General features: G+C 44.6%; 1 protein-coding gene across 1 annotated transcript in view; it reads left to right on the forward strand.

The window, feature by feature from the left end:
* Positions 1–23,252, forward strand: part of exoc2 (exocyst complex component 2) — a 114,526-nt gene that overhangs the window by 59,876 nt on the left and 31,398 nt on the right. The window contains exons 7-9 of the mRNA XM_084308366.1: positions 2,504–2,623; positions 10,257–10,381; positions 23,150–23,218. Coding sequence (XP_084164492.1) covers positions 2,504–2,623; positions 10,257–10,381; positions 23,150–23,218 — 314 coding nt within the window. The remainder of the gene's footprint in view (positions 1–2,503; positions 2,624–10,256; positions 10,382–23,149; positions 23,219–23,252) is intronic.

Here is a 23,252-nt window from a genome sequence, read left to right on the forward strand (position 1 = left end):
TGTACATTGGAGGGGGTTGGGTTAGGACATTTACAGGGGCCAGTTTCGAATTGCAATCTCCCGTAGGTGTTCTTTGAGAGTGTTTTTGAAAGTGGGTAGTGATTCACATTCCTTTACAACTTTGGGTAGGGCGTTCCACATTGATGTGGCATAATTGCGAAACGTGTTTAGTCCCTTGTTTGAGCCGAATCTGGGTTTAACATGATTTGTGGAGCTCCCTCTGGTGTTGTGATCGTGGTATTCACTGACCTTTGGGAAGTATTTTGACATGTACATGGGTACCTTGGTCGTGTAGTGGGGCCTGTGAGGCCTGTCTTGCTGGTTAGTTTGACCCAGCTTAGACTTCCCTCACCTCACTGGTCGAGAGCAGCGTATGGTTCGGTGTCTCCGCCCCAGTCAGCGGTTGCCCTTCAACCCACACACACACACACACACGGTGTGTGTCACTGTCGCTTGTGACTCATCTGTTCTACATGTTTTGGAAACATCACTTGTGTTTCAAGATTCAAGATTGTTTATTGTCACATGTGCACAGTTAAACAGACAGTTTGCCGCACAATGAAAATCGTCCTTTGCTAGTACGCCCTTCACACAAAATCACACAATACTTAACAAAAAGAAGGTAAAAATAGATTTTTTTTAAAGGTATAAGATACAATACAAGGCACAGTATTGCACGTTCCGATTCACAGTGTTTACAATATAAATATGGAGGTGACGATGGGTCACAGCAGCAGTTAAAAAGTGTCTCTTGTGATTCATAGTTTGTTTCTCCTTCTCTCTTAATTCACAATAATGATGTGTAGGTGGCAGGGCTGCTTCTGCTGCAGCACAGTGGTGTGATTTTCACTTGAGTTTCATTCTCAGTGGTTTTAAGTCTGTTACCTCTCTCTCTGCACCGCCACGCTTCCACTTTCACTTCCGAGTTCCGTGACCTTTCACCCCTTCGCACCCACAAAAAAACATAAATCCCACCTGTCACACAGGAGTGACCCGGACTACAAGGCAGCGTTAGAACCTGCTCGTCCGCACACACAAACGCTCGCCGTCGGCCTCTGGTGGCGCCACGCACACGCTGCACGACCGCTCCGGCAATCGGATCCCCAATTGAGACGTCACTGAGCCCGGGTTGACCCGCCTAAAAACCCGGTTCACCCCTGCCCTCCGCAAACCCTGCGGCTCTCTCTCTTTCTCCCCCCCCCCCCCTCCCTCCCGCGCTCGGCCTGTGAACAACGGGACATTCTCTGAGCCGCGGGCCGGGAGAGAGGGGGAGGAGGGAGGGAGGGAGGGGGAGGGAGGCCTATTTGGTGTGAAAGCCTGCCGGGCTTATGTAGGAATGCAGGGGTTATGAAAAAATTGTTTATTTGATTATTCGATATCCAAAGTATGCGCTTTCTTTCTCATTTTTTAGTTCATATTTCTCTCTCTCTCTCTCTCTCTCTCTCTTTCTTTCTCACTTCCTCTCTTTCTATTATCTTTCTTTCTCTCTCACTCTTCTTTCTCACTCTCCGGTCTCACTCTCTCTGTCTCTCCTTTCGCACTCTCTTCTTTATCACTCTTCTTTCTCACTTTGTCTCACTCTCTGTCTCTTCTTTCTCACTATCTCTCTTCTTTCTCACTATCTCTCTTCTCTCTCACTCTTTGTCTCCTTTCTCACTCTCTGTCTCCTTTCTCTGTCTCTTCTTTCTCACTCTGTCTCTTCTTTCTCACTCTCTGTCTCTTCCTTTCTCTGTCTCTTCTTTCTCACTCTGTCTCTTCTTTCTCACTCTCTGTCTCTCCTTTCTCATTCTTCTTTCTCACTCTCTATGTCTCTCCTTCTCATCTCCCTGTCTCTTCTTACTCTCTCTGTCTCTTCTTTCTCACTCTCTCTGTCTCTTCTTTCTCACTCTCTCTGTCTCTTATTTTCTCACTCTCTCTGTCTCTCCTTTCTCACTCTGTCTCTCTCTTCTTTTCTCACTCTTCTTTCTCACTCTCTCGGTCTCTTCTTTCTCACTCTCTTGTCTCTTATTTCTCACTCTCTGTCTCTATCCTTTTCGTACTTTCATGTTTTTAAATGATATACAAGACCATATAGTTTAATATAGATTTAGATTTATACAGGATTGCTACTGACTTTGAAATTTGGAAATGTATATATGTGCGTCTGTGTGTGTGTATTATGGTCCAATAATATATTTATAAATATAATGTTATGACAACAAGCATTTATACAAAGATATACAACCCCCCCCCCCCCCACTTTACTCCACTGTAAAAATAAATAAATAAAATAAACGAGTTTTTTCTCTCTCTCACTCTCTCTCTCTCTCTCTCTCTCTCTCTCTCTCTCTCTCTCTCTCTCTCTCTCTCTCTCTCTCTCTCTCTCTCTCTCTCTCTCTCTCTCTCTCTCTCTCTCTCTCTCTCTCTCTCTCTCTCTCTCTCTTTTACTCTCACTCTCTCTCTCTGTCTCTGTCTCTCTCTCTCTCTCTCTCTCTCTCTCTCTCTCTCTCTCTCTCTCTCTCAGTGGGATTCGGTGCTGTGCCTCTGGACCTGGAGGGGGACACCCGTCCGTCGGCCCTCAGCAGGATCAGCCACTCAGCCTCTCTGAAGAGGGGGGGCAGCCTTCACACGCCACGCCCCAGCAGTGAGTAGCAGCACCACACTGCCACGGAGCCTGTATCAAGCCCCGCCCTCTTTTATCCACCCTCCGACCACTCTGCCGAGGCTTGCGATTGGAGGATGGAGAGGGGGGCGGGCCTAGAGATCAATTCACCCGTCTCTCTCTGTTAGTGAAACACCCACATCTGGAGCTGCTCGTCATGGTAGCATGAACACCCGTCTCCTGGTAGCATGGACACCCGTCTCCTGGTAGCATGAACACCCGTCTCCTGGTAGCATGGACACCCGTCTCCTGGTAGCATGAACACCCGTCTCCTGGTAGCATGGACACCCGTCTCCTGGTAGCATGGACACCCGTCTCCTGGTAGCATGAACACCCGTCTCCTGGTAGCATGGACACCCGTCTCCTGGTAGCATGGACACCCGTCTCCTGGTAGCATGAACACCCGTCTCCTGGTAGCATGAACACCCGTCTCCTGGTAGCATGAACACCCGTCTCCTGGTAGCATGAACACCCGTCTCCTGGTAGCATGAACACCCGTCTCCTGGTAGCGTGAACACCCGTCTCCTGGTAGCATGAACACCCGTCTCCTGGTAGCGTGAACACCCGTCTCCTGGTAGCGTGAACACTCGTCTCCTGGTTAGACTACATTGCATTTACATTTACATTTAGTCATTTAGCTGACGCTTTTATCCAAAGCGACCTACAAGTTCTGTACGACAAGTCATCACATGATAGAGCACAACTCTATCAGCTGAGTAACAATGTTCATCAAAGTGTTGAGTGATAATAGTGTAGGTTAGTTTATTAGGTGCATGACAGTAAGTGCATGACAGTAAGTTAGTTGGTTAGTTAGGGTTAGATATATTTTTTATTTTATTTTTATTTCAGATAATGGTTGAAGAAGTGCGTCTTTAGTCGACGGCGAAAGATTGGACGTGTTTCGGCTGTCCTAACTGGAGTGGGTAGTTCATTCCACCATTGTGGGGCAAGGACTGAGAAAAGGCAGGTTCTCCTTGATGACCCTCCCGGAGCTGGGTCTGAGGCGGCCAGAAGATGCAGAGCGTAGGGGTCTTGAGGGTGTGTAGTTGGAGACCATTGACCGGAGGTAGGCGGGAGCGGTTCCCTTTGCCGCACGGTATGCTAGGTCGAGGGCCTTGAAGCGGATTCGTGCAGCAATGGGGAGCCAGTGCAGGTCCCTAAGAAGTGGGGTGACATGGGCCGACTTCGGTAGGTTTGAGATCAGGCGGGCCGCTGCGTTCTGAATGAGTTGAAGAGGCTTGGTGGCAGTGGCGGGGAAGCCAGCGAGCAGTGCGTTGCAGTAGTCGAGGCGGGAGATGACTGTTGATTGGACGAGGAGTTGGGTGGCTTCTTTTGTCAGGAAGGGGCGGATCCTTCTGACGTTGCTCAGGAGGAATCTGCAGGTTCTGGTTGTCGCTGCGATGTGAGCAGCGAAGTTCAACTGGTCGTCGAGGACAACACCAAGGTTCTTGGCGGTCGGGGACGCGGTCACAGCTGCATTCTCGACTGTGATGGAAAGGTCGGTCAGGGGGGAGGATTTGGCCGGCAGGTGGAGCAATTCTGTTTTGCTTAGGTTCAGTTTGAGGTGGTTGGTCGCCATCCAGGCGGAGATGTCAGACAGACAGGCCGAGATTCACTCAGAGACGTGGATATCTGAGGGAGGGAAGGAGAGGAAGAGTTGAGTATCGTCGGCATAACAATGATACGAGAAGCCATGAGACGTGATAATGTTACCCAGTGATTTAGTGTAGAGGGAGAAGAGAAGGGGTCCTAGGACCGAGCCCTGGGGGACACCCGTCCGCAGGGGGCGGGTGGCCGACAGGGTCCCTCTCCATGACACTTGGTAGGAGCGGTCATTGAGGTATGATGTCAGCCATGTCAGCGCAGAGCCAGCCACTCCCATTCCTGCGAGGGCCGCGAGGAGGATCTGATGGTTGACTGTGTCGATCTAGGAGAATCAGGACAGAGGAGAAGCCTTTCACTTTTGCTAAGTGAAGTGCCTCTGTGACCGCAATGAGGGCCGTTTCTGTGGAAGCCAGACTGATTAGGGTCTAGGAGGTCATTCTGTAAGAGATAAGCAGTAAGTTGGTTGGATACAGCACGTTCAAGTGTTTTAGAAAGGAAGAAGAGAAGAGAGACAGGACGATAGTTGCCTATGACGGTGGGGTTCAGGGTTGGTTTTTTTTATAAGTGGCGTGACTCTGGCTTGTTTTAGGGAGGTGGGGACCACCCCCGAGTTGAGTGAGGAGTTGATGGTTGCAGTTAGGAATGGGAGGATGTCTGGTGCTATGGTCTGGAGGAGTGGGGAGGGTAGCTGGTCCAGCTGGCATGTAGTCGGACGGTTCGACGTTACCAGTGTCAGGGTCTCAGCTTCTGTAATGGGAGAGAAAGATGACATAGTGAAGGATGAGGTTCTCGATTCAGCATTTGGAATGGGTGGGGGTTGGGAGAAGGAGCTGCGGATGTTCTCCACTTTTTCCTCAAAGAAGATCGCGAAGTCTTCAGCAGAGAAAGATGAGGGGGGAGGGGGTGGGGGGGGAGTGAGGAGGGAGGACATGGTAGCATGCAGTTTGCAAAGATTCTTGGCAGAGGCCTCGATCCTATGGTGAAAGAAGGAAGCTTTGGCATTAGTAATGGTTTTGGAGAATGTTAACAAGAGGTTGTGATATGTGTCGATGTCAGCAGTGAGGCGTGACTTTCTATACTTCCTCTCAGCCGCTCTCAGGAGCTGTCTTTGTTCTCTCACTGGATCTGTCAGCCATGGACTGGGTGGGGAACGGCGGGCAGGTTTCTCAACGAGGGGACAGAGCTTGTCGAAGGAGGTTGCCATCTCTGTGGGGAGAGCAGAGAAGGTGTCACTCAAAGGTAGAGCGGATAGTATGTCAGAGGAGAGGGTGGAGGGGGATAGGGAGGGCAGGTTGCGTCTGAGTGAGACGGTTTGAGTTGGGGTCAGAGCATGTGAGCGGAGCGGAGCGCTCGAAAAATCCGCTCTTCGCTCTAGACGTCTGGTTCCGCTCCCATCCGCTCATGTTGGCCCGCCCCCCCAAGTCGCTCACCGATCACCTTCATTTACGAATCAAGCGTTCCCCGCTCCACATCGCTCCACACCGCTCCACACCTCGCTCAGCAGAATTTTTTTTTGGAGCATGATGTAAATTAGCTTGATTTGACCAAACTACAACAGTCTACACCCCCTAGGCCTCTTAACAATTGTTTGTATTGAGCCGTATTGTAATTGTACCCATTCTGCAATGTTAAATAACGTTGTTTATCCATTCAACTAGCTCTACTAAGCGATGGTAGCTAGCCTAGCCACAATGCTATGGTCGCTGCCATTCACGTTAGCATGTAAGCTAACATCAACAACAATGGCAGAATATACTTTGGTCTAGCAGGATGTGAGTGACGGTTCACCCTTCTCATTGGTTGAAAATGGCCTTCATGTTTGTACATCGCCACCTGTTGCTTTGGCATTGTACTACATGTATATTACATCAGTGTTAAACCACTGTGAGCGGCCCGGAGCGGAGGAGAACTCTCGCTCCGGACGTCGCGCCGACCCATTTTTTTCGGTGGTCCCTGCCTGCTTCAAGATGTCTACCATCATCCCTGTACCGAAGAAACCCTCCCCAACATGTCCAAATGACTACAGACCGGTGGCACTCACCTCTGTGGTCATGAAATGTTTTGAGAGGCTGGTCAAGGATCACATTTGTGCCTCCCTCCCCAGTGATATGGACCCTATGCAATTTGCATACAGGACAAACAGGTCCACTGACGACGCGGTCTCCCAGGTACTGCACAGCACCCTCTCCCACCTTGACCGTCAGAAGGGGGGCTATGTGAGACTGTTGTTCATTGACTACAGCTCAGCGTTCAACACCATAGTCCCCACCAGACTGGTGGACAAGCTGATCGAGCTGGGTCTGAGCTCCGCCCTGAGCGCCTGGGTACTGGACTTTCTGAGTGAAAGACCCCAGGCGGTCAGGGTGGGGGGTCAGACCTCCAACACCATCACCCTGAGCATCGGGTCCCCCCAGGGCTGTGTTCTAAGCCCCCTGCTGTACTCACTCTACACACACGACTGTGTGGCCAAGTTCAGCTCCAACTCCATAGTGAAGTTCGCAGACGACACGGTGGTGGTGGGGCTGATCTCGGACAACGACGAGAAGGCCTACCGGGAGGAGGTTGAGGTACTGGAACGCTGGTGCCAGGACAACAGCCTGCTCCTGAACATTGGTAAAACCAAGGAGCTGATCGTGGATTATAGGAGAGAACAGCAGGAGACACACACACCACTGATGATTAACGGGGCTACCGTGGACAGGGTGAGCAGCTTTAAGTACCTGGGGGTCCACATCTCAGAGGATCTGACATGGTCAACACACATAGACACAGTAGTAAAGAAGGCGAAACAGCGCCTCTACCACCTGAGACAGTTAAGGAAGTTCAGAGTATCGGGGAAGATACTCCAGTCCTTCTACTCAGGAGCTGTAGAGAGCATCTTGACCGGAAACATCACTGCCTGGTATGGAAACAGCACGGCACAAGACAAGAAGGCCCTACAGAGAGTGGTGCGCTCAGCCGAGCGTACCACGGGTATTGCACTACCTCCCCTGCAGGTTCTATACAACAAGAGGTGCAAATCCAGAGCCTGCAGGATAATGAAAGACCCTCACCACCCCAATAACAGCCTGTTCCAGCTGCTGAGGTCAGGCAGACGCCTGCGAACCCCAGCTACTAGGACAGAGCGGCTTAGTCTCAGCTTCTTCCCCCAGTCCATCAGAGTCCTGAACAATGAACATTGAGTACCACTGTAACACTTTAGCATGAGCGGGCACACACTCAGGCCGCACGCACCCTCACTTATTGCCAAAAGGAAAGGCCACTTTAAATTAGTATTAGCAACAGTAACAGTGTATTGCACTACTATTACTACTACTGTTAACTGTTAACTGTTACCCGTTATTGCACAAATTTATTGTTACCTGCTACCTGTTATTGCACAATTTTATTGCACACATTTTTTTGTATTGGATTCTATTATATGTTGTACCAATTGCACATCGTTGCGGGCAAGACCACCCGCATTTCATTGTATATCCGTATGCCGTGACAAATAAAACTCTTGACTTGACTTGACTTTTAAAACCCACTCCGTCGCTCACGTCAAAACGCCCGCTGCTCACATGCCTTGGTTGGGGTGAAGACCTTTCGGTTAAGCATGAGAGTTAGTGAGAAGACTACTGCATCTCAGCGTGTGTGTGGTCGGCGAGCACAGTACCTATATCTGCTAGGTTCATTATGGTTAACACTCGGACCGCCAGAATTACCGTACCCGCTAAAAATGCATTGAGATCGATGATAATGTAAACGGCAACAACTGATACAGTACATACTGTCTTTTCTTAACTAAGAAAATTACTTAATTACAGGGTTCGCACAAGGTCCTTGAAGTGCTTAAAGTGCTTGATCTTTGACCAAAAAAAGTCAAGGCCTGGAATTCCTTGAACAGCCCATTTTTTAACAAGGTGCTTAAAAAGTTCTTGAAATTCAAATCAACCATCCGCATTGAAAGTTTTGTAAAATGTTTTATCTAAAGTGTAACTAATTGTCGGAAATTGGTTTTAAGCCATACATTTTTTAAATATTTATATTACCCCATTCTTTTCCAATAAAAAAAACCCGCATTTAAAAGTGAATTGGATCCTTTTAAATGCCCTTTTATTTTATTTTAAAATAGTGATTGGAAAATTACTTGAAAGTCCTTAAATTTGCGGTCGGGTGGCGTAGCGGAGATTGCGCTCGTCACCAATGCAAGAGGCTGCGGTCTCGACTCCCGGAGTCAGCATTGCCTTGGCTTGGGCTGATCGTCATACTAACTCGTTTGGCTGAGTTAGGGGGAGGGAAGTCGTGGGTGGTAATCTGGCGTTGTGGACAGCGATGCCTACAGGGCAGGTCTGGGCGCCTGCTCAGCGAAAGGCAGGACGTGGTGAAGGCAGCGTGACTTCCCACGCGTTACACTTCACCAATGAGAGTCCTCGCTGCCTGGTGAAAAGAGCCGCTGGCTGTCTCCGCATGTGTCGGATGAAGCATGTGGTAGACTTCAGGGTTCCCTTGTACCGACCAGTAGGGGGAACATGCACACAACGACCAGGTAGGGGAGGGGGGGAATTGGCATAACGACTAAATTGGGATGGGAGGAAAAGCATAGAAAATCAGGCGGACAAAAAGAGGATTAAAACTGAGTGGACTGAGTTGAGACTGCGTGTCTCCCTGCTGCGGACCATTCTGTCTCTCACTCTGTGTTCAAACATTTTGCCATAGATGAGTGCATTGTTATCTTTACTCTGAAAGCGAGATTACAGGTTTTACCATCTAAACTGAATCTCTCCATCTGGTTTCCTCCTCACTGTATTAATCATGGCAATGACCAAATAGCTGAAACCATGTCCCACATGTTAAAGGGTTGCCATGTATACAGGGGCCTCTAGATAAGTAGGCATGACAGAATAGTAGATTTGATAGCGAAAGATATATCTTCTAAATGTAGGTCCTCCATCACGCTGTTTAAGCATTCTACTGTGAAGCCAAGCATGTTTAACCTGTGCAATGATGATTCTGTGTTCTCTAATATTACAGCTAACACCCCTGATGTCTTTGTTGTAAATGAACACCTTAGGGAGGTGTCCATTCTTGAGGTTGGCTGCACTTTTGATTACAGCTTAGAAGAAGCCTTTCTAACCAAAGTGTAGAAATTCCAACAGATACAGCAGACCATCTCACAGCTAGGCTACAGATGTCACCCCAAAAGGAAGGCCAAGCGGTTAGCAAGGTACTGCTCAGTATCGGCTATTATAGGAAGCCGCTCAATTTGGAGGAGGCGTTGTTTCCTTTACCCATGATTCGTGTCCGATGTGTCTGACAAGCAGTTCAGCCATACTGTAGCGTTCTGCCGTCCATGCACTTTGCAACTGGCTGTTCTTTCATACTTTCTGACTGCACTGGCAGTGTTTATGTCCTTTGTATGAGGCTTCCTTGTACTTCTGTTCATGTGGACTAGGGGTGGGAATCACCAGAGGCCTCACGATACGATACTATCACGATACTTGAGTCACGATACGATAGTATTGCGATACTAAATATATTGCGATATGCTGAGTATTGCGATATTAATATTGCGATATATTGCGATTTATTACCTTTTTTCAACTGCAAAGTAAAACTTTGTCAACATGTTTTATCTAATCAAATTAAGTTCAGTCTGTTTATCTCACTTCAATATTTTTTATTGCAGAACATGGTATTTTCTCAAGCAGACAGATGTAAACACTGTAATCTGTGTTACATGTACCTGACAAACTGAACTGTTTGTATCACAGTCATATTCCAACTTAACTGAATGCACATGTGTGTGTGTGGACTACTGTACTATTACAGGTATTGAAATGAACAATGCAACTTCCTTATTCCTTATTTTTTTTATGAATAATTAAATATCGATACTTGGCGTCCCTGTATCGATACAGTATCGCCACGCAAAGTATCGCGATACTATTACCTATCGATTTTTTCCCCCACCCCTAATGTGGACATAAATAAACATTTCGAATGTGTGTGTCTCTCTCTCTCACAGCCTGGGGTTTCGAGACGCCCCAGCAGGTGAAGTTTGTGGACAAGCTGTCGGACGTGGTGATTGGTCAGCTGCCCAACTTCTGGAAGCTCTGGATCTCCTACGTCAACGGAAGCCTCTTCAGTGAGGTATGTTCTGAGATACACACACACACACACACTCACACTCACACACTCACACGCACACACGCACACACGCACACACAGACACACACACTCACACACACACAGAGGTGAAGGAGCACGGGTGATGCGAGGGGTCAGAAGGGCTAAGGACTGCTGACGACGTGATGATAAGCGATGGTCTAAAAATGAGTTGGAGGTTTTACTACTCTTCCCAAACTCGTGGTAAGAATTGGTAGAGGCTCGCTCTTAGCTAGACGTGTAATATTGCTGAAGTGGAAGCATGTCCCCACGCACACACAGCAGTTGGATTAAAGGGGTCCTACAGGCTCTAAAACTGAAAAAAAAAAAAAATCTCATTAACCCTTTCACTGCCACACTACAGAAGGTTAACCCTTTACAGTACTACCACACTACCGACCTGCGGTCGCGTGGCAGTGAAAGGGTTAACCGTTTGGTAGTGCGACAGTGAAAGGGTAAAAAAGATCTTTAGCCAAGTTATCACCCAGACGCACAGACCCTGATACTAGCAGAGGAGTGGTGTGGGCCTGAGCTACAGCTAACCCCCCCCCCCTCCCCCTCCCTTTTTAAAAAGATGTATTTGTTTATTTTCTTATTCGTCTTTGCTTTGCTTGTACGTACTGTAGTGTTATTTGTTCATTTGTGATTTATTTTTTCATGCTCAATGTTTTCTTTTTTCGTGCCTTAGGGATGGGGGGGGGGGGGTGTGTGTGTGTCCTGGGACTGGGAGGGGGTGCTTTGCAGATCTTGGGTGGGGAGGGCTGTTGAGCTGGGGCTTGTCTATTGTCTATTGTCTATTCCTTTATTTTTTTGTAAAATACAAAGACATTTTTTAAATACAATTAAAAAAAATTGTAAACAGATTTGTATAAAGAAAATTGGTAGAGGAAGGCGACCAAGAATAAAATTCAGGAAGATAACAAGCTTCATGTGACCTTTTCACCAGAAACAGTGCCAGGCATGAAGGCTATGTGCGTGTGAGAGAGACAGAGAGACTGAGAGAGAGAGGTTGGGTTGTGGGAGAAAGAGTGGAGAGAGACATAGAAAAGGGAGGGAGGGAGAGAGAGCAAGGTGTTCTAGAGAGAGATACAAATGAGAGAGAGAGCGGTTGCATAATAGGCAGCAAAAACAAAGCCTACTGTATCGAGAGAGAGAGAGAGAGAGAGAGAGAGAGAGAGAGAGAGAGAGAGAGAGAGAGAGAGAGAGAGAGAGAGAGAGAGAGAGAGAGAGAGAGAGAGAGAGAGAGAGAGAGAGAGAGAGAGAGAGAGAGAGAGAGAGAGAGAGAGAGAGAGAGAGAGAGAGAGAGAGAGTAAAGGGTGTTGGGATGAGGTTATTTGATGTATTTATCTAGGTTTCATCCTTTTATTTCCTACCTATGATCTGATACCTATGATGATTCACAACCAAGGGCTCGGACGGCCGGCTCTGCGGTCAGGAGAACTATCATTATCAGAACTCGAGATGCGAGACTCATATCCATGTGCACTCACTGGACTATCTTTTTTTTGTACTTTTTATATTTTATATTGTATCTATACTATAGTGTATATAGATACTGGACTGTATAGAACTGTGAAGCTCTGTATCCCCCCCCCCCTGTACCCCCCATGCTGCTTTGACACCTGAATTTCCTCAAGGGGATTAATAAAGGATCATATTTTTTTGTATTTTATTTTTTTTATTATTTTTTAAACATAACATAAAATTAGACATACAAGCATTAACAGTAAACATCCAATGAAATCACCATTTAAATAAATGTAGTATATGAAATATACACCTAATACTTGCTATCTAATACCCTACATATTATGCTCTCGCTCGCCCACCCCCCCCGGACCCCCACTTGGATAATCCATCCATTATCATTCGTTCCTAACCAGGCACTACAATTCATATGCTAGCTTTTATTCTCTCCACCACTTCTAACCAGATTGCAATTTTGGCTTCACTGACTGACACTAAAATTCTTGCTGTAGATATTTCTAGATAGATCACATCGAGATATGTAAGAACCCATACCTTCCGACAATTTTTTTCTGGTTGAAACCATCGTGATGCTATCAGCTATAAAGGATCATTTTATCTTCCTTCCTTCCTTCCTTCCTTCCTTCCTTCCTTCCTTCCTTCCTTCCTTCCTTCCTTCCTTCCTTCCTTCCTTCCTTCCTTCCTTCCTTCCTTCCTTCCTTCCTTCCTTCCTTCCTTCCTTCCTTCCTTCCTTCCTTCCTTCCTACAGTCCTTCCTTCCTCTCTTCCTTTCTTCCTCCCTCCCTCCCTTTCTTCCTCCCTCCCTCCCTTTCTCCTTCGTTCCTACATTCCTTCCTTCTTTCTTTCTTTCCTTCCTTCCTTCCTTCCTTCCTTCCTTCCTTCCTTCCTTCCTTCCTTCCTTCCTTCCTTCCTTCCTTCCTTCCTTCCTTTTAACTAGACTGGGTTAAGTGGGAATCGGAAGAATAAAGTGGACTAAACTACACATGGTTTAATCCGAGTAATCTATGTATTTAAATTTTTTCTTAGTTATTTAATTCATTATGTATTATTATTCATCTTTATTTCCTTTTTTGTGTGTGTCGAGTAAAACTATAATTTTACTGTAACGAAATATTCAATGCTATTGCATTATGAGCGACAGTGATTGGCCTCCCTCCTGACTCCCTGGAGATCATCATAGCCAAGCGAACTAGAACTAAACTGAACACCATTTTATCCTCTGAAGGCCACCCACTGTTCAGTATTTTTGATGCTCTGCGAAGCTCATTCAGTGATAGGTTGTTGATGCATCAATGCTCTACTGAGCGACTGAGAAGGTCCTTTGTTCCTGCTGCGGTTACATTTTTTAATGAACACCGTTAGCACTGTGTTGAGAGGCTCTCCTACTGTGTTGTGTATCCTGTATTGTATTGTATCATGTAATTGTTTCTTTAATGTTTGTATATTTGTATTCGCTCTGGTGGCAAACCATGTTTCCCCTCTGGGATTAAGAAATAAACCCTACCATACCATACCAAACAGTGGGACAAACCATTATGAACTATTAAAAACAATGATGTTTATGTTTATTAAAGGATCCCCATTAGAGACACATGGAAGAGCCTCTAGTCTTCCTGGGGTCCTGGACAAACAAATACAATACAAATGTACAACTAAAAATAAAAAATTTAATAAAACAAAACACATAAATTAAAAATGAATACAAATTCACATTATAAAATCTAACATTCCAGTCAAATAAAATAAAAAATACACAGATAACAGTTACATACAAGTTTGCAAGATATATCTTAATATATTTTTTGAAAGTTATTTTGTTATGTATTGTAGATAAGATGTTTTTCGGCAGAGCATTCCAGAGTACTATTGACCTCTATATGCCAGTGAGTTTGAGAACATTTGATTTTGGTGCTGTTTTTGTTCTGATGTTACCAGAAGCGGCCCCTCTATGTAACCATGTTCAGAAGTCATTTGCAACTGATGAGCCAAGCTAGACCGCTAACCAGTGCTGATAATGTTCCGCAGTAGCATTAGAAGACTCATCGATCATTTATTTTCAACCATTAGCCATGCCAGATGTTCATGCATAAAAACTAATACTTGTCCTGTATGAACAGCCTGTGTACTGTAAGAACATTTGTAATATGAAAGAATATAGATGTGCCGTGTTGGGGCCGTATGTGTAAATGTGGGAACATACATGCCGGTATGTCTAGGTGTGAGTATAGTATATGCATGCTGCATGAGTATGTATGCATATATATATATATATATATATATATATATATATATATATATATATATATATATATATATATATATATATATATACAGTATACTGTGGGAATTGACCATATTCACACAGCGGCTATTTTGCTCTCATGTCGTGCTCAGGGTGGGGTTCCTTTGCACCCTGTTCCCACCCTGAGCAGAATGGCCACGATGTGAGCGTGGGAGCCAGGGGTGTCGTTTTGGTATGGCAAGGTATGGCACTCGGCAAATTAATATTTAAAAATTAAGTTTGAATGTTGATTTAGAATTTGAATGTCTACATTATGAACGAAGCTTCGAACTATTCGGTACAACCCTAGCATGTTTTGATATAGTCGATTATCTCACTTTTACTAGATTACTTTTACTATAGGTGACTAACTCAAATGCTGCCAGGAAAAAAAGGAAAATGGACATACGAAAGTTTTTTAGTCAAAGGGCAGCAGAGACAAGTGATACAGGGGACACAGGTAAGGTCTTACAATGGCTTAGTGATTATAACAGTGCAGTTCAGCATTCAGTAACCCATACTTTTTGTGAACGTGTTTTTGATGCTACATTCTGTTGAACAAAACCGTACCTAAGTAAAATTGGCTCAATTGCATGAAAAATAATAGACATTTATGATATTACATTCTGCTCAGCATAATTTGTATGCATAATATATTGTGGTTCCCTGCTTTAGTCTGTTGACACATTTCTATACTAAATGCTTTTGTAGTCCTGTGTCATACCTAAATGTCATATAAGTGAATTGTATAGAAACAACTCACCAAAAGTGACTATTGCACAACTGATTTGACAAACAAAATCCACCAAGGGGGGAAACCCCACCTTCACCCCCCACCCTCCCTCCTTGCCATACCTTGGCTTTTACTGAAATGACGCCACTGGTGGGAGCAGCCTGTCTGAGGCCCTCCTACACTGGATCAGCAGGGACAGGACACTGGACTTAGATGCAGAGTGGTGATTTTGTTCCCCCTTGTGGGCATCCAGGCTCAGTGATCGGATGAGAGCCTTAGGAGTTATTTCTTTCATAGGAAATGGGCATCTACAGTAGGGCTGGGCGATATAACGATAAATATCGCGATATATTTTAATAATCGGTATCGAATATCGGACCTGCAACAGGGCAGTTTTAAAACCAGAGACAGTGGACAGACTTGTCTTTCTTGCCTGCAACTTAAAGTAATGGCTTTGCTTGTCCAAATGACAATACTGACCAAATTGAGATTTATTTTTCTCTTGTCCATTTATTTTGTTTGCTTTCTAATTTAAAATACATTTTGAAACCGTCTGTACACAGTAGGCTATGTGTGCTAGCAGAGCTAGACTCCAGTCACGAGTCACGGTGCACATGTGCAGTGGTTTGTCCACCAAAAAAGCACCAAAAGATCGAAAATAAACGAGCAGAGCCAGAACTGTTCAACTCCTCTGGAGCCACAGCCAGCAGAGAAGCCGGTTTACTTTCACTTTTAAACCAGCTGCAGCCTGAGAACTGGAGTGTGAGGGGATGTAACACTAAAGATGGTGGCAACGACAAAGAATTGCTGCAAAATAAACATACATCTGTTGTTTAAAAAAAAAAAAAAAAAAATTACTTATAACAATTTCGATAATTATCGATATCGAGAAATATGATAACATTATCATATTGTTATCGTGATATGATTTTTTGCCATATCGCCTAGCCCTAATCTACAGTAAGCCCATATCAAGGACTGCAGAAAAATGGTTTCACTAACCACTAACTTCACTAACCCCCCCTGGTAATTTGGTCCCTCGGGTTGGGAGCCACTCACTATCCTGAGGCTAGCAGGATAAAACATCTCCATGGTACGACTAAAGAAGCATCACATAGCGTCGTCTATGACATGTTATGGGCTCTGTGGGGCTCCATGGGGTAGACAGGGGAGGATCTCATTCGACCTTTGCCCAATCCGTCAATGAGAGAGAAGGCGTTAATAGCTAATAGTTATTAAACTGGGAGGTTTTGTTGTGTTGGATGTGTGTAGGATGTGTATCTGTTTTACTGTTGTGTGTGTTTTGGGTTGAATATGTGTTTTTTTAATATGTTTTAGGCTCCCTTAACTATTTGCTGGTGTGGTCTCTGCAACTTTATCCTTAATACGTTGTTATTAGAATAATAACAAGGCCCTACGTGAGACATGGGCACAAAAGACAGACGAAACAAAAACAAACAAAAATGACACAAGACTAAACAAAAAAGATGGTTGTCCCCGCTAGCACACAACAGTGCTTCATACATTGAGCTTCCTACACACACACACACGCACGCACGCACTTTATTATTAATTATTATTATTATTATTATTATTATTATTATTATTATTATTATTATTATTATTATTATTATTATTATTATTATTATATTATTATTAATAAAGTGCGTGCGTGCGTGTGTGTAGGAAGCTCAATGTATGAAGCACTGTTGTGTGCTAGCGGGGACAACCATCTTTTTTGTTTAGTCTTGTGTCATTTTTGTTTGTTTTCATTTCGTCTGTCTTTTGTGCCCATGTCTCCCGTAGGGCCTTGTTAGGCCAGGGGAGTTTGTGTGGAGGTTTGGTGGTTGCTGGGTGAGTGAGTTTTTATCTCATTTGATGTGATTGTTGTGTCGTGTGGGGGAGGGGAGGGCGGGGTGTTTGCACATGTTTATTTGGAGTACTTTCAGGCACTGGGAGGCAGGGGGAGTGGCCTCAGGCACTGGGAGGCAGGGGGAGTGGTCTCAGGCAGGGGGAGTGGCCTCAGGCACTGAAAGGCAGGGGGAGTGGTATCAGGCAGGGGGAGTAGTCTCAGGTACTGAGAGGCAGGGGGAGTGGTATCAGGCAGGGGGAGTGGTCTCAGGTACTGAGAGGCAGGGGGAGTGGTCTCAGGCAGGGGGAGTGGTCTCAGGTACTGAGAGGCAGGGGGAGTGGTCTCAGGCAGGGGGAGTGGCCTCAGGCAGGGGGAGTGGTCTCAGGGTTTAGACACAACTGGTTATTTTTCACGTCTGTGGGATGAAGAGAATGATACTTGCTTAGATTTTTCAGGTCTGGTCAATTTTAGCATGGTGTTATTCACAGTTTAAGATAAAAAAAAATTTAATTGATATTCTCATTTGGTTCATTACAATTTACTCAAGCCTAGTGACAGACACAGGGCTAGATCCACAAAGAATGGATTGCATGGAGCATGTTGCACCCTTACTTACAAATCATTATGAATTGAAAATGGGGGACCCTGATGTAAACAAGACGAAAGTCTTTCTCTGGTCTGCATCCCCTTAACAATTGTGTGTATTGAGCCGTACTGTATTGTACCCATTCTGCAATCTGTTAATAAAACTTTCATTCAATCAATCAATCTGCACAGTGATTGATTGAATGAAAATTGTATTAACAGATTGCAGAATGGGTACAATACAGTACGGCTCAATACACACAATTGTTAACACTTTGAGTGCCAACGATGAGAAATCTCGTTGTTCGCCGCCATGCGTTGAGTGCCAATTGTTATTGCTTTTATTAGCGATATCCATTCATTTTTCATCAATCCAGCCTCACGTTATCATTGGGACTGTCTATGAGCTCGAACAGGGAAAATACCGCCCCCTATCGTCTCCCGGATGGTAATGCACCCATTGGATTGGACTCAATGGAAATGCATGGGGGGGGGGAAACCCGGAATCCACATTTTACTTCTCAGGCATGTAACCCGAGACGATTGCATTCATTGTGGACCCTCCGAGCAGCGTGGAATATGTGTTTCGAGTACATAACGTTGGATCAATAAACGCGATCGATATTTGGAATGGCGATCAGGAATTGGAATAATCTTTTTGCAGAACATCTGATGTGAGGTAAGGAATCTATTTAGCCAGTTTTGGGGTAATCGGATGTATTTTTCACATATATCTCAACGTGTCCCCTATGTGTGTATGTGCGTGTATGACGTTAGTGCTGACCAGGTCATAGATAATAGATTTTTCAGCCCGCTTCTCTAGCGTGCATAAGTACACTTATACTATCGATAATCTAGCGTTTATTTGAAAACTATTCATAAATCAGACGGAAAATGACAACGTGTTGTGTGTATTCCAGTAAAGAGCTATTATCACAGAATATATTTTTTTCTAGAAATGTTCTAAAACGTCCGTTTTTCAAAACGGTATAAAGCGGAAATGTACAGATGAAAAAACAATCCGTTTCTTACATGTTGACTTCAAGCAAGTCATTGATAAGCGACGGGCGTATTAGACACATAGCCATAATATAGAATATAGAAATTGCTCCGCGAAAATCATGAAATATCGGAAAATCAGCCCCGAAAGGTTGGCATTCAAGCGATAAATTGTGCGCCCCCTGCTGGCACTCAATGTGTTAAGGGGATGCAGACCAGAGAAAGACTTTCGTCTTGTTTACATCAGGGTCCCCCATTTTCAATTCATAATGAATTGTAAGTAAGCGTGCAACTTGCTCCGTGCAATCCATTCTTTGTGGATCTAGCCCACAGTATTTCTGACACTGGGAATACATTCCCTGAGATCCATAGATGTCCCTAGAATCAGATACCAAGAACATGCAAATGGACCATATTAAAAAAAAGTCTGTAAATGTGTATTCTACGTCTTATTATAATTTTTTTTTAATAAATTTTGAGTACATTTTCATAACGCGATAATTTGCTGTGTAATTAATTAATCTAATTAACACGATAAACTGACAGCCCTAATTTATATATTTATATTTACTGCATATATATATATATATATCCATATCTGTCTCAATATACCTGCATGTAATCCTTGTGAGAATGGGTTTAGGCAGAGCCCAATAGCTGAACACAGGAGAAGAGAGAATGGAGCGTTTTAGGGTGTTTTAATAATATTCCCCAAGCAGACAGTTGAACAGGCAGGAATGTGCAACAGACAGGTATTGGGAATGTTTCTTGGGGGGATGAGGACAGGTGCACTCTCAGTGCAGCTGTGGGCAGAAGACACAGGTCTGTGTCGAGAGAGAGCAGGAGCACTCCTTGTGCAGCACGAGATGTCCAGGCAGGGAGGTGCACTGGAGCGGAGGTCCTGGGCACAAGAGAAACAAGATTAGGGCAAGGAATAATCACAAGAGCAGGTTAGCAGGGCTTCAGGCTGAGTCGTCGTACCTAGGTAACTAGAATAACACCACGACGAGGTCTGGTCAGAATCTGCCGGTAGATGTAGTGTCTTGCTGATCAGGGGATGACGGACAGCTGTGTAGAGTGAGGTGCCTGGCAGCGTGTGAATCAGGGGATGAGGTACAGCCGAGTTGAGTGAGGAGCTTGACAGTGTGTGAAGGGGTGCTGCCCATATATGGGTGTGAGGCTTCCGTGGATGTGGGAGAGGATGAGGAGGAGTGAAGAAGGTGTGAGGCTGGTGAATGTGGGAGAGGATGAGGAGGAGTGAAGAAGGCTCTTGCCGTGATTATGACAATCCTTCTATATACCTACTTATACACACCTGCATATAACCCATATAACTTTGTATGATAGCATGTACAATAATGTTATATATACTGTACCATTGCTGGCCAGTACGACTTACTACCATAGTATCTTTATACCTGTATCAATGTACATTAATTAATACTACAAGTCTGTACATACATCTGATTAGCACTTTTACTCAGTAGTACTAATTTATATATTTTATATCCAGTTTAATCACCTGCACATTGTATGTTACTATTGCACTTTATTGTTACATTTGGATGCCGAATTTGTTTTCGTTATACTGTACTTGTGCCATATGATGACAATTGTAATCTAATCTAATCTTTGCATGGGCTATATTCATTGTATTCTCACTGGCTATATTCATTGTATTGTCATGGGCTATATTCATTGTATTCTCATGGGCTATATTCATTGTTCCTCATGGCACGTTTTGCCAAACAATACGGCTCAGTGCAACAGCTCATTGGCCGAGGTCATCTTTCAGTGGTGGAAAGTAACTAAGTATTTTTACTCAAGTACTGTACTTAAGTACAATTCCAAGCTACTTGTACTTTACGTGAGTATTTTCTTTTAGGGAACTTTGTACTTTTACTCCACTACATTTCCAAGGAAATATTGTACCTTTTACTCCACTACATGTATCTGAACCCGTCAGTTACTAGTTACTTTGAAGAAAAGGATTTTGCATAGAAAACATGGCAAAAATGTATGAAGATTATATACTTTCACATGTGAAGCCTGTCAACTTCAAGAGGACGTAATCAGAGCAGTGTAACTGGACCACATACCGCTTTAACATGACCTTTAGAGGTCAATGGATCAAGGCTTGAATGCTCCCAAGCACTGGAACACACATCACGTAGAATGCATACTTTTACATTAGCTACTTAAGTACAATAGCAAATACTTACCTACTTTTACTTAAGTAGAATTTGAATGGCAGACTTTTACTTTTACCAGAGTACTCATTTATCTGGGTATCTCTACTTTTACTTAAGTAAAGGAACCATGTACCTCTTCCACCACTGTCGTCTTTAACCCTTTCACTGCCACACTACCAAACGGTTAACCTGCGACAATACACAGAAGGTTAACCCTTTCACTGCCACACAACAGCTGATTGATTGATTGATTGAAAAGTTTATTAACAGATTGCAGAATGGGTACAGTACAGTACATCTCAATACATACAATTGTTAAGGGGATGCAGACCAGAGAAAGACTTTCGTCTTGTTTACATCAGGGTCCCCCAGCTAACCGTCGATAGTGTGATAGTAAAGGGTTAACCTTCTGTAGTGTGGCAGTGAAAGGGTTAATGATAATCACCTGCTGTTTTGATTACAATCACAGTCACCCGTTGTTTGCAACCAAGATGCCTGTGATCTACTGTTGAGCACTGATGGCTGAGGAAGTCACTGATATAATAATAATAATAATACATATATCTTATATAGCGCTTTTCCAGGTGCTCAAAGACGCTTTACATGGGCAGGAGAGACAAAACTATGGCAAAACAAAAAACAGAACAAAAACAGAACAAAAATAATACATGACAAAATAAAATAAAATAAAACCGACAGAATTAGAGGTCAAAAGCAAGATTGAAAAGGTGAGTTTTGAGGGCTGATTTAAAAGATGTCAGGGTGTTTGCATCACGGATATGGCTGGGGAGGGCATTCCAGAGGGAGGGGGCAGCAGCTGCAAAGGCCCCGTCGCCCCAGGTCCGGAGCTTGGTCGTGGGAGGTGTTAGGAGGTTGGCATCTGCAGACCTAAGGCGATGGGTGGGCGTGTGACGTGGAGGAGGTCGGACAGGTAGGGAGGGGCAAGGTTGTTGAGGGCTTTAAATGTGATGAGTAGTATTTTAAAATGTATCCTGTATTTGATTGGAAGCCAGTGGAGGTCGTGGAGGACAGGGTTGATGTGATCAGAGCGACGGGTGGAGGTGAGCATGCGGGCAGCAGAGTTTTGGACATATTGGAGTTTATTGAGGATAGTGTTTGGTGAGCCATAGAGGATGCTGTTACAGTAATCTAGTCTTGATGATATGAATGCATGAACCAGTGTTTCAGCAGCGGAAAGTGATGGGGAGGGGCGGAGACGAGCAATGTTCCGGAGGTGGTAGAAGGCCGATTTGGTTATGTGGTTCACATGGGGGAGGAAAGAAAGGGTGGAGTCCAGTGTTAGATTCTGATCAATCGGCCAGTATCACGTCTTCATCTGTTTGGCTTGTGTAATCATCTCCCCATCTGCGTTGTGTACTTTTAATGGTCCTGACGTCTCATACACTGGCTGATACAATCCTTATCTCTCCCCGTTAGTGCGATCCGCAAACCATAATAATTCTCCACCTTCGTAAGAATTCGACACTTTCATACAGTGTAATACCTTACAAGGAGAAGCGTTGTTTATTGATATAAACGGAAGCCTCAGCCCAGATGTTATCCGATTGTATTTTCATTGCTATCGTCTCTGCTGTTATTCAGTCCAATAGTGGTCAGGCCTGGTCGTTAGCCTGAACCATCCTTGTGTTAGCCGAAGCTAATGATGATGTGGCATTCCCCCCCCCCCCCCTCTCTGTGATGAGAGGAGAGAGTCTCTTCTGGTTTCTTCCCTCTTAGTCTCAGTCAGATCTTAGTCTGCCCTTACCCGGAACCACTGTCACCTTTATAGGATCTTCGTCCTAGCAACGACGGCCCACCCCCTTCTGGTTGTCATGTGCCGCTGCCATGACAACTGCTAATAACCTTTCACACATTTCAAAACGTTTCATTACTATCAAAACCTCCATCGCGCTCTGCCTCTGTGCCCTGTGCTGCTCCGTTATCTTTGTTGGGACACCATGAGTGATGGGGGCAGTGGGGGATTTGCAGTTGTTGATGGAGATGAATTGGTGCCTGTGTGAGAGGTATGATTGGAACAAGGTGAGGGGGATTCCGGAGATGCCAACGGAGGACTGGAGACGAGTGATGAGGATGGGGTGACTGATGGTGTCAAAAGCAGCGCTGAGGTCTAGGAGAATGAGGATGGAGAGGGAACCAGAGTCGGCAGAGAGGAGTATGTTGTTGGTGACCTTTAGAAGAGCAGTTTCGGTGCTGTGTCTGGTGCATAATCCGGATTGAAAGGTATCATAAAGGTTATTGTTGTCGAGGTAGGATTTTAATTGGGAGGTAATGGCTCACAGATATAATGCTTGATCATTGGTGTATCGCTTTGTCAATCATCGTCAAAAAATCTAACCCTAACTAACCTTACTGTCATGCACTTGTCCTAATAAACTAACCTACACAGTAGCACTCAACACTTTGATGAACATTGTTACTCAGCTGATAGAGTTGTGCCCTTCCTGATGACTTGTGGTACGGAACTTGTAAGTCGCTTTTGGATAAAAGCGTCAGCTAAATGTAAATGTAAATGTTTTGAAAACTTCTCAATTGTCTGTGAGGTCATTGTCCCCCATGCTTTATGTTTATCCTGTTGTTGTTGTTATTGTTTTTGTTTTCTACAGACAGGAGAAAAGTCTGGGCAGGTGGAGAAGTCCAAGAAGAATGCCAGACAGAGACAAAACGACTTTAAAGTAGGACACGTCATATTCATTCAAACTTAAAGAA

This window comes from Notolepis coatsorum, assembly GCF_963971535.1.
Source record: "Notolepis coatsorum genome assembly, chromosome: 2".
Classification (NCBI taxonomy): domain Eukaryota; kingdom Metazoa; phylum Chordata; class Actinopteri; order Aulopiformes; family Paralepididae; genus Notolepis; species Notolepis coatsorum.